The 19,005-nt window shown below is 32.8% G+C and overlaps 1 protein-coding gene and 2 non-coding genes across 3 annotated transcripts; 2 read left to right on the top strand and 1 right to left on the bottom strand.

Moving 5' to 3' along the window:
* Window positions 1-744: 744 nt before the first annotated feature.
* On the top strand, window positions 745-11,770 carry LOC116343594 (ubiquitin-like protein 3). The gene is made up of 5 exons (XM_031771766.1): window positions 745-1,000; window positions 4,507-6,152; window positions 10,042-10,150; window positions 10,278-10,442; window positions 10,764-11,770. Exons 2-5 carry the CDS (start codon window positions 6,123-6,125, stop codon window positions 10,826-10,828), a joined length of 369 nt encoding a protein of 122 aa, XP_031627626.1. The 5' UTR covers window positions 745-1,000; window positions 4,507-6,122; the 3' UTR covers window positions 10,829-11,770.
* Window positions 11,771-17,954: 6,184 nt separating this feature from the next.
* Window positions 17,955-18,073, bottom strand: LOC116344560. The gene has a single exon (XR_004201427.1). It is a non-coding gene; the product is annotated as a 5S ribosomal RNA (ribosomal RNA).
* Window positions 18,074-18,304: 231 nt separating this feature from the next.
* Window positions 18,305-18,423, top strand: LOC116344559. The gene has a single exon (XR_004201426.1). It is a non-coding gene; the product is annotated as a 5S ribosomal RNA (ribosomal RNA).
* Window positions 18,424-19,005: the final 582 nt, after the last annotated feature.

The raw sequence follows: 19,005 nt of genomic DNA, 5'->3' as shown, positions 1-19,005 counted from the left end.
TGTCAAATGTGCTTTTTTCAGTATAGTCAGCATAGTGTCATTGTGCTGAGCAAACACAGATGGCGTTGTACCAACCAATACAATACATATTTTGTTTTAGAAGCAAAGGTTTTATATTTGTTTATGTTTATTTTAAAAGATATGACATTTAACATTTTTTAGATATATTTGACATTTTCCCTTTAAAAACTTAAATACTTTTTTCAGGTTTTATGTCAAGCACAATTTAAACGGTTCAACGAATATGTTGAATAAAATGACTGAATTTGATGTACATCCAAATGATGTGCACGCTGCACATTTAGATACCCACGTCAAACCTCATATATGTGCAACAAATTCACCACACAAAAATATCAGATACCACCCATACAATAACAAAGAATCAGGTCAAAACAGAAAACGCAAGTACAAACGAAACATTGCATGGAACGACGTAATCATATCGTTCGCACACACGCAACAACATAACAAAAACCAATAGATCCGTGTATTCTTTATGATAGATATACATAGATACACGAATGGCGTCAGTGGTGTTAGTGTGTATCTTTGTTTGTCATTTGTACTAGTGTGTGGCGTATGTAACTTGATGTGGTGATGTGTGCGCGCGTTAGTCAGTGAATATGGATATATGAATACACACAATTTTTGTGTACCATATATCGCCCTCATTGTTTGCACTAACAACGTCGAATACATAGCAGCAGCAGCAAAGCATTCGAAGCAATAGACAGCACAAATGTGTGGCGTTGTATGTGGACTCTCTTTGTGTGTCTGCATGTGTGCGTTCGATTTAGTTTTTGAAGCCAAAGAGTTATGGCAGTGGAATAGAAAATAAATACAAATTTCTCGCAGTCGTCGTCATCATCACCGTTCATCAGTTGGTCGTGTGTATTTGCGTATATTCGATGTAAAGAAAAAAGAAATATTTTTTTTGGTCCCAATAAAAAAGTGAAACAAACAAAATCAGACTCATTTCGAAATCACAATATAAAAGGTGAATATAAAATGAATTTTTATATTGAAAGTTGAAAAAAAAAACAGAATGTTTTTCTTGTGTTGAGTTATCCTATTACCAGTGTGACCCATCCATCTGATGGTCTCTTTGCGTTTGATTTTATACGTCTCAGTGAAAATTGGAGTCAGGTTTTTTTCCTATTTCTTTATGTCGTTTCTGTTGGGTTCTTTGAAATAAAATCAAATAAAATGTGATTTATTTCCAAAAGAGGAGTGTTTCAAATACTATCTACAAATCGAGTTAAAGAAATGAAATGTACAGCGAATAAAATCGAAAATGCGACAAATGAAGTATGTGTTATAGTGGCCCTTCGACAGAAATAAAAATGAATGAAACGCGAATTCGAATGAAAAAGAGAAAAAAATGTAGACGGAACGAATGAAAATTTATAAATTCAATGCAGTCAAACACGCAACTTATTTTAGATTCACACGAACAATATTGGCACCAGTCTGAAAATAACAAAGCCAATGACAAGAAGCGAAAAAATGAGTGACTTCCATAAGACACACAACAAGTTCAGAACGAGAGAAAAACGTCATGAAAATGTGTGTTGTTGTTGTTGGTGTTGTTTTCACAATTCTCATGTTATCTACATTTTTATGACAAAACATCTGTATATTTTATGATTGAGTCAATTAGTTCTCCAATTCTGTTTCATGAATTTTTTTTTTTTTTTTTTTTTTCAAAAATTCATTCGTTCCATTTCGATATTTAAATGATTATTGCTTTTATCAAAACAAAAGGGCTTTTCTCTGTATCTCGAGCCAATCAATGGCTTTTGCCAGAGTGTTTGCTCAACGTTATTCAAATCGATTCGAATTCGTATTGTGCAGAGTTGCATAATGTTTTGTTTACTCATTGTATCGTTTCAATCACTTTAGCAGCTTTGCTAGTTTATTTTTGTAGCAGGTTTGTGTGGTACAGAGCAGCAAAAAAAAGGTTATAGTAATTTTAGAATGACAAACATGAGACTGAAACGTTTTATCCCTTTCGCTCGTGTTCTCATTTTTTTTTTCAAATGACATCCAGCATTAAAAATAAAAAGAAAACGAAAATTTGTCGAAGAAAAACGCACATTCAAATTGAAGTGTTGCAAATGAGTGAATGAAACGGGGAATACTCGTACAGATGCGATGTACAATTATAATTAAACGTTCAGTCAGAGAAAATTTGTGCCAAGTATATTTTCTCTCGTTCCCACTTTTTTTACACGGTCGATCAATTAACAACGCATCAAAACACCAAACTATCATCTGAATTTGAACTTTATTTTCTCACATTGAAAATGTGTACGTGTGCGGCAGAAGAGCTATCGCAAATCGTGCAGTTTACATTTTAACACAAACAAAAAAATATATTAAATAATAAGAATAATGAATAAACAGCGAGAAGCAGCAAACGCAGCACCAGCAACTAGAAATATGCAAACAAGAAGACTGTAATTAATGTGGCTGATTGTGTGTGTGTGTGTTTGAATCTTGTTTGTTATGACTTCGCGTTTGCAGTAAATTGGATTTCAGTCATTTTCCGTGTTTCATTTGCCCAGACAGCAAAAGAACTGTTTAAATTCTCGTTGCTCAGCAGCTCAGCTGTGAAGCAAAAATAAAGATACAGTCAGTAGAAACTCAATGATATTGATTTCAATGTTTCATTCATTGTAGGCGTTCAACGAATCGAAAATGGACAATTCATACAGTTTCTGTTTGTATACAAAGATGCGCTGTGAATTCTTCATTAAATTCACTTCAAAATGTACGCATTAAGGCGTCACTGGAGAGAGAGCGAGAGAAATTTAATTGAAAAATATTTGTTAGTAAGAGTCACACGAAAACATATTCATTCGAAAGTTTCGTAGATATTGATCTAAATGTGGCTGAATCTCAATTTTAAGATGCTCGTTTGACTTCGATTTACTCCCAAGATGTGGTCAGAGAGCAATTATTATAACCATTTCAAACAATATACCAGTCGAACGTGTCATCAGTTGAGCGAGTAAGATATGAGAATGACTGTTATTATTCGTATGCAAAGTTGATATTTATTGCTTATAAAATGTCTGATGCGTTCCGTCATCAATTTACACTATCCGTAGTGGTCCACTACTAGTGGAAGCAAAACTAACTTTAACTCAATTCCTATTACATGAGTAATTAAATTAAACATGTTTTTGATCACCCTGAACGTATAGATTTGTTGCGCGATATGGAATTGAGAGACCATGCAACAATCTAACAATAGACACATTAAACTCAACGGCCTATAGAGCGCAAATTAAACGAAGGAAAGCGAGAGATGAAGCAAAAGAGAAAGAAGAAAACAAAAACACCTAGGAAAAGCACATTCATTACAAACCTCAAATTTAATGTTTAATAATAACGAATAAATATGGCTCCGCTTTTGATGTTGTTTTTGTAGAAGTGTTTATGATTGAAACGAACACAGATCTGCTAGGAAATAAGCATATGCCCAATCACAAAACTTTAGTCGAAAGATCTACTCATTTATCGTTTCAATTCTATGGCTCCTAACTGGCAACCGGTACTCTATTCACTGGCTATACAACCGATACATGCCATTAAATTCGTTGAATTCACATATGCTATTTTTGGTGGTGGAGTTTTTGTTATTACATTAATGCACCTTCGTCAATATTCATTCAATGGACTTTGGCTATTGTTTGCATTGTTTTGATCTATAAATCATACAATAATTCATTCATTCGGTCTGTCGCGGCATATGATGCTTGTGCTGCCTGCATGCCAGCCAACTCGCTTGTGCGTGTCAATTTTAATTCGCTTTTTTTATCCCTCTCCCCATCTAAAATTTCGCATAAAATACACATATCAAAATGAACAGTCGCTGGTGTATTATTCTTTTCACCTCTTTTTGGTGTATACATTCTGTTCATTTTCATTGTACATTTTGCTCGTCGCAGGTGATTTGAATTATGTGCTGTTTTGTTTGTTTTAATTCAACATACTCTCTGAGCGCCATCAAATTCATCATAAGCAAATAAGTGTACTTATGGTGCGTGAAACAGTATTTTTTTCTTGTGTTCATTTCATGAAATAAATCTAAAATACAAAATTGCGCCACATTCACCTCAACCAAGCTATAAAGAGAAAATGTGTGTTACGAAACTATGCGAATCTTCATATCTTCATTATGGCTCCACATTTTCATTTCACCTCATTTAAAGCACTCATTTCATTCATTTCGATGTATTTTTTTTTTCTCACATTCAGTTAGGTAATTTCGGTCTCGTGATCTTTGCGATACCTTTTTGTATGCCAATGAAATTAGTTACGTTTGCCTAATGTCGATTCAAGAAATGGAAAAAAAACAACGTCGTAATTTTCGGTTTTCTATCACACTGACGTGCTTTCATCAACCGAAGCCAACGCGAAGAATAAACATAGTTTATAACGAATATAGTTTGAGCACATTTTTATAATTTCGAATGTTTTTTTAATTTGTTTCAGATCTCAGAGTGAACATTTCAATACATACTCCGGAAAGGGCAGAATACTTAACGCAAACCCAAAAAAAACCATCAGCAAATCACCAAAAATAGTGAAAAAAATATGAAAATGGATCAAATGAACCGAGGCTATAAAAACTAAAAAAACTGCCAGAATTAAAAAAAAAAATAAGTTTTATGTGACTCGATCATTGTGTTATGTGAATTGAATCAGAAACAATAACAACAAAAAAGACAACAAACTGAAAATCCATTGTGTTCGTTACAATTTGCGCTGCCATCGGGGAGTTTAAATTGCATTACAGTGTAAATTTGTTCTCATGCGTCTTTTGAGCAAATTGCGACGACTCTAATTTTGAAACGATTTTCTATAAAAACCGAACAGGAAATTGGCGAGAAAAATACTCACCGAGGAAAAGAAAACAAAAACGACAGAGAAAGCGTACAGTTGATTCATGTTTCGTGTTTTCTAGTTGCTTCCAAGCAATTGGACAAAATCATATTTTACTCCATTTGGCGTACATAATCACAGTTTTGAGTGTATGTGTGGGTAGTGGATGAACTTTTGAAGACATATAGCCCAGTAAAAAATTTAGTGATGCGTGAAAAATTGACATAAACACTTATGACAAACGGCTAGCAGGGTGCATATTTTCTATTGCACTCAGAAGGATATTGCACATACAACGACACACACACTCACACGTTGTCTACATTTTTGTGAGTGCATTCGATACGAGGGTGGTGAGTTAGAAATTCTCAGCTGCCGACAGAAGAACAAAAACTATTGCTACGAATTTACCGAGAAAAGGAAAACCGAGAAAAATAGAAACACAAGAGATAGACACCGATAGTCGATTCATGTTGATGCTTCTTTTTTCTTTAATGTGTTCTTTAAAAAAACAAGAGTGCTGGGCATAGAGACAGAGGGAGAGAAAAGAACACACTTCCAAATTTTATAAGAAACGAACATCATAAATAAATTGCTACAGGATAACGAGCGCTTGATGGTATAAGACCGACGTCATATATCGAAGATAGGAGAAGAAAAAAAAAAACATAGAGTTCGAAAAAAAGAGCCTAGAAACGACGCTGTGTCGACGCCTATGTGTTCCAACGCATTCGGTGAATCGGAAACGAAAGAAGCGCATTAGTAATACACTCACCCAGACGGAGTTTGTGACACACAAATGAGAGTAAATTACTGCCTGACTTCGAACAAAACCAAACATTAATACGGATATTCGTGACATTCGAACGATTCATCTACCCCAAATCCACAATAAAAACATATATCTTCAATACACACACAGGCTGCATAGCACATTAACAACATTTAAAATAATTTTGGCTGCGCCGAGTAACCTTTCGATAAAATATTCTTGGAATCAAAACTCATAAAAGAACAAAACAACAAAAAAGAGAGCACAAAAATAACACACTTTTACCATTTTCGTCTGTTGATTCGGTTCGAGATAATTTTTTCTAATTCTCCGACTTTTTCGTTTTCACTGTGATTCGATTGCATTGACGATTTTCAAGTGCATTTTGGGTGAAAAGAAGATTGTATCGTGAAGAAAAGCAAACAACAATAATCCGAACACCATCATCATCACCATGTCTTCGAGAAATATACCTGCTGATAAGGTAAAAACCAATGTACAATTTTTTTATGCAATTATCATATTCAATTTTACCGTCTGGCGCACAGATAAAAGCCCAATTAGGCAAATCATATTTCAGACTAATTTTTGTATATCGAAATTATATACAAATTAACTCAGAGTAATCGGCCGATAAAAAAGAGAGCGATGAATTCAGTTGACAAAAATAAAGTATGACGTTTTAGACGAGACGTTTCAGTCAATAATAGACTTCGACAATGAGAAACAATGAAATTAACATACATTCTTTCAAAACATGAAAAACAAAAACAATACTTTCTCAACAATTTCAACGTCGTACATGACGATTCAGTGCAGTTTTTTCTTATTGTTCTCGTCAACATAAATGCAACCATTCAAATGCATGATTAGGTTGATGCAAGGCCCGTATTTTTTTTACAACAACACTTACTAACATTAAACATATAAGATTTTGAAAGAAAAAAAATGTTGTTGACACAAAGAACACTCGCGTTCGTGTTGTTGCTCTCATCGTTGAGTACATTCGACTCCTTTCCGTACTTATTTATCTTCTTTTTTTTGTGATAGGCGTGCTTAAAATTATATCGTAATGATATTTACTTAACAACCTGATTCGTTTATTTTTCTATATGTTATTGAACAAATGACTCTGCTCCAATCGTAAAAATGAGTAAGCAAAGTACATAATAATTTTTTTGCTAATTATTATTTGTCTCTTCGTATTAGAACATGCTATTGAAGAAATTGATGTTTTTTTCAATAGCTGTATGTACGATAGGTAAATGGAAATCTACTAATTTGGCCGGTGGGAGTTATAAAACGATAATAATTGGAAGTTTAGTTGGTTTCATGAAACTATGCGATATGAAGCCGAAGAACAAACGCTTTCTTCAATAGCAACCTGGTCAATACACTTTGATATTTTGTTATCATGGCCATTTTTTATATATCCGATAATTACCGAACATATCATTCGTCGGCATTTGTTATCAGCGTTGCGATATGATGTCTGATACATTATCGTCGTCAGATAATTTATTACATTTGGGATTATTTTTATGATGATTTGTATTGAGTCCCAATGGTACATGAACTGTTTTCAGAACGAAATGAAAACCATCACTACCTTCATCTAATATTATTTAGCTTTTTTATACACATTTTTTTTTCTATTTTATCAAATACATTAAGAAAACACTAGAAAAATCACTTTTATCGTTTCCGCTTATTTATAGAACGAAAATCAATAATAACATTGTGTGGTATGTCAATCTAACTAAAGTAGACGTTTAATTGATTGTTGATTCAATATTCAATGTCTTTCAGGCTCGATTCGGCCTTCCGAATATAATTTTGTTTGTGTTGAAAAGTTATGTGAAACAACTAATTAAAAGTCGAATCTATAATTTTACATGAAAATTAGATTCGACCGTACACTTAATGTTTTTTTTTTTATTATGGTGAAATTAAAATGATTTATTTTTGTCGGTCATGTAACCGTAATTCTAAGTGTGAACATAGATACAGCGCCAAAGAAAACTTATATCATAACTCCTTCTAATTTGTAACATATAAAATGTTCGTTAGACGAAATATGTTTAAAAGTTTTCGTTTTTCATTATATGCTTATTCCAATTTAAACTTTGGCAATAACATTTTGGATATACATTCATATACAGACGCATAACACGAACTTTCCCAAGTCAATATTCAATTGGTTGGTCTATATGATGTTTGGAATAGAGAACATTTCAGTTTAGATAGTAACGTGGTTAATAATATGTATAAAGTTGTAAAATTGTGTACATACGGGGCTGATAAAATATGCATCACAAAGCAGGCTTTTTACCATTCTAAGAATCAAATCGTTGACCGAGTTCTGCATTTTATCGTTCTATTTTCCGCTTGTGGAGTGTTCTTTGTGCGAATCAAAGCACTTGAGATCATACAAGAAAGAGGTCACAATCCATAAACAGACGTATGAAAGAAATGGATGTAAGATTTGCTTGAAGAAAATTACGCCATACTCCATAAAAGTGTGAAAGGAAGACGTGCAAAGAGAGGAGAGAGAGAGAGAGAGAGAGAGAGAGAGAGATGAGTGAATGTTCAAAGTATGCCAAAAACATGGTCAACCCACAATGACTGATGTGTGACATAAAACATAATAATATATAACATTGTATGACAAAGATGTGACAACGTGATGACGCATTTATACTTTATTCTTGATGATATACATTTCCAACAAGATTGCTGAAAAGTTTTTAGTGCGATGAATGGATTACAGTCAATAAATTATAGGCGGGTCGCCTACATCAAATATGATTTTACCCTCTATGTCAATGATTCAACCACGATGGAGAGCATGACGCAGTGAAACAACGAAAATAGAGCAAAAAAATAGTCGTCAGTCATATAAAATATGGATAAAGTGTCAAATATTTCATGATAGTTAGCAAAATGAGTCGAAGGTTTGAGGTAGCGCCGAAATCGAAACAAATGGCCTGAATTGGTAATAAAAGTTAATAATCATCGAAGCAACCGTGATATACTTGAGCAACCACTCCTATAAAAAGTGAATATATCACTGACCACGAAAAGTGTAAACTGTGTGTTGCGTTGTTCGAACAGAATGCAGTCGGTGTCGGGCGCGATTTTGTCGTATCATGTTCGTTCATGTCCTGTGCTGTTACAGCACTATCGAATGCATTAGAATACAAGAGCTCACACATATTCGCGTGTGCATTGCATACATGCAATATAAATTCTATCATTACTATTTGCCATTTATATCGTGCAGCAATGCTGCTTGCATTGTGAGAATTATCAGAGTGAGAGAGGAAGAGAGGACTTACCGAAAAACAAGAAAGACAGAAAGAAAGAAAAAAGAACACACACCGAATGAACATAACAAAACGTTTAAATATGTGATGATGCACATTTATTACGCTCCGGCACAAGTACAACTTATGTGTGCCGTTCAAGCGTAAGCTGGCTTCCGGTTGGATTTTAATGAAATGATTTATTTATTGAATACCACGGTTTACATTCGGCTCCATGATGATTCGCCTTCCTTTATGCAACTTCCAATTCGATTTTTGTATGATTTTCATTTCATTCCATTCGATTGTCGACTATCGTGCACACGAAAAAAAAAAACAACGTCAAACATCCCGACGTCACATTTTTATCGTGCCATTCAATTCTTTTGTTCGTTCATGCCGACCAAATAGGATATATGTGGTGCTTATTTGATCATACATACGATTTGCTAAAAAGCAAAATACCGAAGTTTAAATTGGAATTATTACTTATGACGAATAATACGGTCGAAGTTTTCTGCTGCTGCTGCTGCTGTGAAATGAAAACGATGAGGAAAATCGAAATTCACGCGAAAATATTGAAGAAAGTTGGAATGATTTGAATTGGTTTTTGAAGTGAAGTGCGCATTTTCAATGGCGTAATACGATTTTTTCTTCTTTCACTTCCAAGCGGAAACGTCCAACAAATTGGCAAATTTATTGATAAGCTCTGCGTGTATGTTTGTTTCTTTTTTTTTTGTTTCATATAATCGATGGAAAGTTAGTTTGCCCGATAGCGAGCATATATTCTCACATCGATTTACTGACTATGTCTAATAGAAAAATGAATGGGCACCCCGTTTTGCAATCAAATCAAAACCACAATCAATTTCTTTCGAAGTACTAAGTAAATCGACTTTTAATTACAATATTATTAAATTTCATCAATTGCTCATGTCGTATCGGAAAAAGTTCGAGTTTAAAACGAATTTCTATTTTCGCTCGTGTCAGATGACTTTAGTTTATTCAGCCGTACTTAATTTGCTGTTTTTTCCCGCACTCTCATTTTTTTCTTTTTCTCTCTTGCAGATAAACTTGCGATTGATTCTCGTGAGCGGAAAAACAAAGGAATTTCTATTCAGCCCATCTGATTCAGCTGGAGATATTGCACAAACAGTATTCGATAATTGGCCTGAAGGTAAATTTCATTTGAGCATATAAATCGATTATATATCTATTTGCACAATGATTTTTATTTGCTCTATTTGTTCCGGAAAACTGAATGTTTGCACTAAATCCCTTAAATTGTTCATATTTTTCAATAGATTGGGCAGCTGAAGCCGTACCAAAAGCAGAAGTTCTACGTTTAATATATCAAGGAAGATTTTTACATTGTAACGTGACGCTGGGTGCACTAGTTCTACCATTGGGAAAAACAACGGTCATGCATTTGGTACCGCGTGATAATCTACCAGAGCCAAACTCTCAAGGTAAATATTATGAGCATGTGCTCATCTCAAACGAATCTATTCGTTTCGCTGTGTGCACGAAAACACGTGCAAAACATAAAAGCAAATTTTATCACGAACTACTGATTATGCACACACAAAAGAAAACGTTTTGTTTTCAATATAGATTCTGTATGAAAAAATAGTTCGTACAAAGTTCGTTGAGATATAAAAAAAAATGTGTCATTTCTGAGTCAGTTTTTGGTTCAAAACAAACGCTCGACGTTTATCGTGCAAATGAAAATAGAAATTGGATAATGACGGAAACGTTTTTTTTTTCTCTTTTTTTTCGTCTCGTTTCAGACCAACGGCAAAAAAGTAAGAGCGGTTCTAGGAGATGTTGTGCGGCGACGTGCTGCATCTTGTAACACCCTTTCGTAATATCTTTATTGATAAGCAACAAACAAAAAGATCACTACTTAATGTTATAGATTCTTCTTATAATACTTTGAATTCGATTTAACTAAAATAAAAACCAATTTTAAAAAAACAAATGAGCTAGATATTGAGGGGATAAAGTATAACACATTCAAGACTCTCAAGGTTTAGTTTATTGAAAATGAACACAAGCGCAAAACTGACAAAAAAAGACGAAAAAAAAAACAAACCATAGACAAAAAACAACTGAAGTATGAAATAAATTGTAGCGACTATAGACGATAACTTGTATAATGTGTAAATTTAATAGCTAATTCGATATAATTGTTGAATTCTTGTGTCTAAAATGCAGTTATATTTCTAAATTTCGCGCAATGTTCTCACATTCACTTTATTCGCTTTCGCCGATAAAAAAATTCCCATAATTCTTCATTCTTAGTTGTTTGATGTCAAAATACTACTAAAAAATCTATATTTACACACAACAATAATGACATACTACGGCCCAACACACACACACATACATACCACTGGTTGAATATGCAATAACGTCAGAGAACGATTGAATAAATGGTGCATCGAATAACAAAATAAAAGCTTAGACAGTGGTTTAAAGAAAATGAAAGAAAACACCGATATTTGTAAGGTCGTTAATAAAAGCCACCCTCTTTTTTTAAAATGAGCTGATGAATCTTGCAGTGCTTATTCTTAATTCGCAGTTTTTATATAATAATTCGAAAGAAGAGGGTGGCCTTTTACTTTTGACTTTGCTTTCACGTTTCACTTTTGTAGAATAGCTGAAAAATGAACTTTGTACATATATAGAAGACAAAACATAATAATTTTAATGTTCTAATATTAATTACACTTAAATTACGATGGGCAACAGAAAAAACCTATTAAACAATGTGAACAAATCCGTGCAAAAATTATATTTTCATTTTGTTTTTTTCTTATGATTTTTTTTTGTTCTACATTCTTTGCAGTCAAGTTTTTGTTTCTATGATTTTCAGAATATCAAATTGATTTTAGGCTTTTTGCTGTGTAAAGTTCAAATGTATAAGGTTTTATTTGTTTGCATTTGTCTACAATTTACATAGCAAATATATGAACGTCGCTAACCAACCAAACCCGTATTCCATCTATTCGGTCAGGGTAAGGCGAATGACGATAGAGAAAGCGAGAAATAGAGCAACAAAAAACGAAGCAAAAAAACTCACCGTGTCCTTGTTATAAAATCGCTTTAATGCTGCAAAATGTCATTTCATAACGAAATCCAATTGCTGTTGTTGATATTATGTGCAACACAAAATTCAATCGATCCGATGAGAGTTCTCATCCAGAAAGAACGAAATCAGGATGTTATTTACAAGGCATTTGATTAATTAAATGACACAGACAAAAAAGAAATGTTATACATAAATGTGAGTGCATAGCAAACGATGAGAGCGATGTTTGGAGTTTGGGCGGAAAAGAGGCCACAAATTAGGCCACATACATAATAAATAATTAGCTGGGTAACCTTGTTGACCTTGACACACATTCAAAAGCTCATGTAGAACACATCAACGTCATTTCAAAGATACTACAATGCGAAAGACAACATACACATTTGCTTTCCATCATATCAAATGGTTCGATGATTGTTTGGCCATATGTTACCATATCGCACATAATTCCATCGAGAAATTATTGATTTTGTTATTTTTGGTGGTGGTGATTCAAAGACATTAAAAAAATATCACCGATTCTTGTGCGAAAAAAAAAATCTAGTTGAATTATTTTCTACTTACAATGACGTTGCAAATTCGCAACAAACCCGATCTAGGGGAGAGACACCAATGCTAAGTTTCTATTTATTTGGTCATTGAATGACATATTGATGACACAAAATCAAAATGGCAAAACAATTTAATTTTTCTAGTTTTTACATGGACTATAAAAAATTAGCTAATGGTTTCCATCCCCTAGAACCCGATCGATACGATGACAGTAATTAACTTATGCAGAACGAAAAACACAAAAAAGTAATCGAGTTTCACGTAATTTATGTTGTCGCTGTATTCTCACAACGAGTGCGAGCTGTATGGGCTGAATCAGTATTTAATTTGCACAATGCCAAGGACCGCAACGTTTATACATAGAAATTATTTCTAATGGCCTTGCTTTCTGTTACATTGTCGTTTATGTAATATACTGATTAACATTGTATAGCAATTTGCTCTCGATTCTCTATATCGATAAAACCAGACAATTTATTGAACTTTATTTCATTTTTTTTTTTCAAAAAATAATGTTTTTGGCACCAATTATGGCACCAACTCCATATAGAAGAACATTCGTTTAACAACATCATCGATAATGCATAGTAGTTCATTATAAGTCGGTGAATGAAAAAAAAAACGTTCGACAAATGGATTTACTTCCGATTGATTCAATTTATATCAATTGCATTCCAACGCAATCTCTCTTGCTCTATCTCTTTCTCTCTTTTGTCAATAGAATGGAAAATGTCAGCAATCAATCTTGGTTTCGTTTTTACGAATAATAATTTCCACTTGACTGCTCAATTCAGCTCTTTTGGTCATCAATCAAATTGTGACCCATTGGATGCCGACTTTTGATTTCGCATTCATTTCAATGAATCGCAAAAAAAAGTGTGCAAACATCGAACACGTTGACGTTGATTCAGTTCAATTTAGAAAGTTTGATCTCTGAAAGTTACTTTTTTTCCGTTGCTAATTTTTAATATCTACTTTTGATTTTCAACGGTAACTTTTCTTCTAGCGCTTTAATGTATTTAGTTTATGAATGTGCGTTTTGATTGCCATTTTTCTTTCAATGTTTTTGAATTTATGCTTTGATTTTCGTTCGTGCTTCGGTTTTTTCTTCATGTCCCACATTTTTTAAGTGAACACGATGTCAAAATTGCAAACACACGAATTGGATTGTGGCTTTTGGGAATGAAAATTTAAACTTTCCGAAAAAAAATACCAAACAAAAATCAATAGGTTAATAAAATGTTAATGCGGTCGTGACACTACTACTCATATAACGAGATTGTAAATAATACAGCAAATGAAAATGTCTCTAACAATGCAAGAATTCCGTTTCGAATCATTTTAGATTAGGTAATGTGGTAATTATTGCACCATTGAATCGTGGACAGACTCAAGAGTTTGATTTGAACAATATATATATGGACAACTGTACTAGCTTATTGTTTGTAAGAGAGGCGAAAAATAGAAACGATTCGAAATTTTCGACATAGATTCAATTTTATGATAATGGACCAGTTTTGTGAGATGTTTGAAGATTTTTAAAAGTTAGATATAACGTATATATGTCATGTTGATTTCATTTTTTGTCTTAAAAATTCTTGTGAGTGAAAGGTCAAATGTGTCTATTTTAATGATTATTTATTAAATGATTTTATCGTCTAATCCGGAAGCATGCAACCAAAGAGTTTGATATCGGTTTCGCATGGAAATTCATTTCCAACACATCACATAACCAAAGACATAGATGTATACTCAAATAATACGAATAAAAAAAAACATGCAATTGATGCAACGAATTTGAATAAAACTATACCACAGAATAAATAAGCACATATATACACAGATACAGAGAGCGACAGAGAAAGAGAAAAACAGAAAGAAAGCCAACGAGAGAAACGCATTTAAAACTTATTCCATTCATATATTGAAATAATAAGTCAGTCATGGTTTTCAATTCGAATGCATTTGCACTAAAATTACAAGAGGTTCGATGATCAAACATAATAAACAACATCGCTCTACTGCACCAAATTACAATTGAATGGGCTTGCTTTCCTTATGCTCTTTGCGAACACATACGTATACATTTTACCATACCATATACACCATAAAACTCATTTTGGAAAAATATGCAAAATTCAAACTCAAATATACATATGTATAAATATTTAAACAATATTCCAGCACTTATACATCAGCAATGTTCTCACTTCAGTTGGAAACTAAGCGCAAACGACCATTGGCCACAACATGAAACATCATTGTAAAATATTCAGACGAAGTAGCCAATTTGCATTCGTGAAAAAGCGTATAATTATTCGAAACGGCCAACACAATGATGGAGTTAATGTCTTCTCAATCATGAATGAACCGAAATTGAAGTCAATCATTTAAATGTTTCAAAACAACAAAAAAACACACGGGAACTTTTATATTTGCTCCCCTACTCTCACATGCATTTACCGCAGAAAATAGCGCATATAAAATTTCTTTCAGGTTATCTTTAAAATACAATCGCAATATTTCCTCATGAAAAATTGAATATTTTACGCTTATCGATTGCAGAACGGAATAATTGAGCTATGTTCCCTGCTCTGAAATGTCTGGTTAAGGTGTGGGATGAACCAGGTATTTTTGGTCTGGTAAAAATTTGCATACGTACACCTGTTACATAACGAATATTCGTATATATCCAGATGAATGGCCGACGGTTTGAGAAAATAATACATTCCATCAGGGCGATTTACATAATAAAATTGAAGCCATAGAAATGGTTGGAGTATTCAAATAGTTCACTTCACATGAAAATTACAGCTTTACTCTCACACACACACATACATATACAAAAAAAGAGTTGGATTTTTTTTCTTCACTGGATTCCGTTTTTTTTTCCTTTTTACATTTATCTCAACAATGCGAGCTTGAAAAAAAAAACTATTAGCATGACAGATTATTTGAATTACACAGAAATTATCAATAAAAAAAACGTCGCTTAAATTTATACCATTAATTTCCTTACATATTAGTCGAACTGCAAACGAATCAATCAAAGTAAATATATTAATGATGCAGTTTTCGTATAGAATCTTGTTATGTAATGATCTTAATTGTTTGTGTTGAAATTTTAGAGAAAAAAATCAATTCGAACTATATATGAAAAAATAACAAAACATGAAATTCGTTTAATGGGTTTAATTTTAGCCGTGAAAAAAAGTGAATCAAAAACCGATACAACTGCAACTAAAAAACCATTTAGTATAACAATAATCTAATGTAAATATGAATGTCTAAAAATATATGAATAAAAAGTCGGCATGAAAATCACGTAAATTGAACATTGGTTTTTTCATTACTTTGTTAAAATAACATGTTTTTTGCACTTTGTATAACGTGAACAAATGCAATTTATAACTTCATTTATTGGATGAATCACGAATTGAAGCAATTATTGCGTCGAAAATGTCATGAGGTAATTAAAATATTTAAACATTAATTTAAACTTATTTTAAAAATAAAACATCAATATTTTTAGTTGACCAATAAAAATACATGTCATCAGTTCCTTACGGTAATAGAACTAATGAAACCAACATATGTTTCTATTGGAGCTCAAATAGAGCCGCCCAAAACAATTCCTCGTTTGAACAGAATTGGAGTTGTTTAAATATTAAATTTCTTTATATTTTTGCAGTGTTACCGATGAAAATAAAGTTTATTTTAATAAACTGTCCGAAATGCATATAGAATTTGACTGACATTAAATGTCTTATTTGCAGACTCAAAATGATGGTGTTTTATTGTATTTAAAAAAAAAAACTTTGATTGACAAAACTGAATGTTTTACATTTATTTTACTTTTTGTATTTATTTTACAAAGGAAATGATGTATTGGGTGTATCGATTAATTTTAAAGGATTGATAAGAGATGGCGTAACTTGAAATTGTGTGTAGCTTGACAGGTGAATCCCATTGCATTTTGTACATGTGACATTTGCCAATCTAATTCAGAGCAGAAAGATTTATTTTTGACACAGTGTCATTATTTTCTGATCGATTCAAAATGAGTGATGAAAAAGTGTTTTTCTGTCTGGCCCTCCTTTGGTTCAATTTTTTCACTTTAAATAAAGTGAAAATACATCTAAAGGTTATAAAATGTTGCAGGAGACGAGAACTCTCAATCGCCACAGAGAATGTTGAATTTGGTGAGAAAGAAGTGGTGAATTTGTTGAAAAACTGTGAAATCACCAAAAAAATTGAATGTTGGGCTATTGGCGTTTTTTATTCGATAAAGATGCATGAAAATGCATCAGAAAAACATCAGAAGCATTAAATATATGCGAATCAATCGTTTTAAGACATTTGTAATGAGATAAGACCAAAGAAATTGTGTGCCACACCAGCTGAATCCAAAACTAGTTGTTAGATGTTTTTTCACATTTTGGCACAATGTTCCAAAAATAAGAAAGAAAGGAATTTTTGTATCGTATTGTAACTGGAAGTGAAGAGGGCATCTGCTACGATAACCCCAGGCATAAAAATAAGGGTTCAATCCCACACAATCATCAAAATCTACAGCATAGCAGGATTTTGATGATTTCTCGGTAATGCTCATTATTTGGTGGGGATAAGGTGGTTTGGTGTATAATGAGCTGCTGAAACAGGGTGAAACAGTCACGGGGGATCGGCTTCGATTACAACCAATACGTTTGAGCGGAGTACTGAGAGAAAAATTGAAAAAAACTGCGACAAGAAATAGTCGAAGGATTTATCAAAATTTGACATATTTCAAACATCGCAAAAAAAAGATAGGGGACTTTGGTCGGGATGAGCTTGATCAACCCGCGTACTCTCCAGACCTGGCTCCTTCTGATTGCCACTTGTTCCGATCGATGAAAATCAGCCTGTTCGATGAACACATTCAAAATTATGAAAAAGCGCGAAATTGGATCGATGAATGGATAGCTTCAAAAGATGAGGAATTCTTTCGACGCGGAATCGACAAGCTACCAAGAAGATGGGCGGAAGTCATAGCCAACGATGGGCAATACATTGGTTAAAAAATATTGTACAGTTGTTTTTAAATAAATGTATCTTTTCACACAAAAATCCTTTAAAATTAATCGATACACCCAATATGTGAAATGGAAAGTAGTATAAAACGAATTAATCTTTGTTTTAAATACACAAAATATCAAGCTGAAACAGATGAGAAATATCCCTTAAGAATATATTTGTTCAAATTGCTTTTAAATTTCGAATGATGAAAATTATATAATTTGAAAAAAAAAAAAAAAAAAAATCTTCAAATAAAAAAAGAATGAAAAAAAAGAAATGGTGCCAACGACACATGGTGTTCCCAGACGGTCACCCATTCAAGTACTAACCATGCTCAATGCAGCTTAACTTCAGTGATCGGACGAGAACTGGTGCTTTTTACATGATATGGTCGTTGACAAATATATAACCCTTATTTGCGTAGACATTCTTCAAACATAATATCTAAAACACACTTTTGAAGCAATTATAATATTACTCAAAGACTGTTTTTAGTTCCAGGTGAAAGAAAACGCTTTTTACTTTCAGTTTTCAATTAATTTTTTATTATTATATGGATTACTTGGTGTTATTAAGCAAAATTAGTAAAATAGAGTGAAAAATGTGTTTGAAAATAAGCGATATACATTCGTCAACGACCATATCATGTAAAAAGCACCAGTTCTCGTCCGATCACTGAAGTTAAGCTGCATTGAGCATGGTTAGTACTTGAATGGGTGACCGTCTGGGAACACCATGTGTCGTTGGCACCTTTTTTTTTTTTCATTTTTTAACATTTTTTTTTTACAAATTTGATTATTATTTGTAGATTATAATTTTTTTTTATTATTTTAGAAATCATGTTTTTATTCATTTAAAATGTCAAGTAGTATTCAATTTTGATGCGACAAGCCTCTGAAAATCAAGTAATATGAACAAGCTTGCTGAAATATCTGGTTAAAAAATAAACACAAGAGTTTTATATTTTAGCTTGAAAAATTATTCAAAAACAAAGGAAATTCATACTTTTCCGAAATTTTCCAATGAACAATCAATAAGATTGATTCCTGTAAAATGTTTTGGCTCATTCGAATGCGCAATTACTAAAATTAAATACTTTTGTAACTTTGGTGGATATTCATACCAATTAAAGCTAAAACCCGAGTAACCAATCGATGCTACTCTTTCACTTGTTATCGTTGCAAAGTAGCAGAAGAGATATGCCCATACCAATGATGCGGTCAGACACAGAAAATTGACAGCAAATCTAACGACATCAAACGTTGACTGCAAGTAAAATCATATTATTTAATTTATAAAAGTATTTTGTTGTAATTATTTACTTGTTCCAT

The sequence above is a fragment of the Contarinia nasturtii genome, unplaced genomic scaffold, assembly GCF_009176525.2.
Source record: "Contarinia nasturtii isolate CC-2019 unplaced genomic scaffold, AAFC_CNas_1.1 Cnas_scaffold_1037, whole genome shotgun sequence".
Lineage (NCBI taxonomy): Eukaryota > Metazoa > Arthropoda > Insecta > Diptera > Cecidomyiidae > Contarinia > Contarinia nasturtii.
The sequence above is the reverse complement of the archived record's forward strand: the minus strand, read 5'-3'. Positions and strand labels throughout refer to the sequence as shown.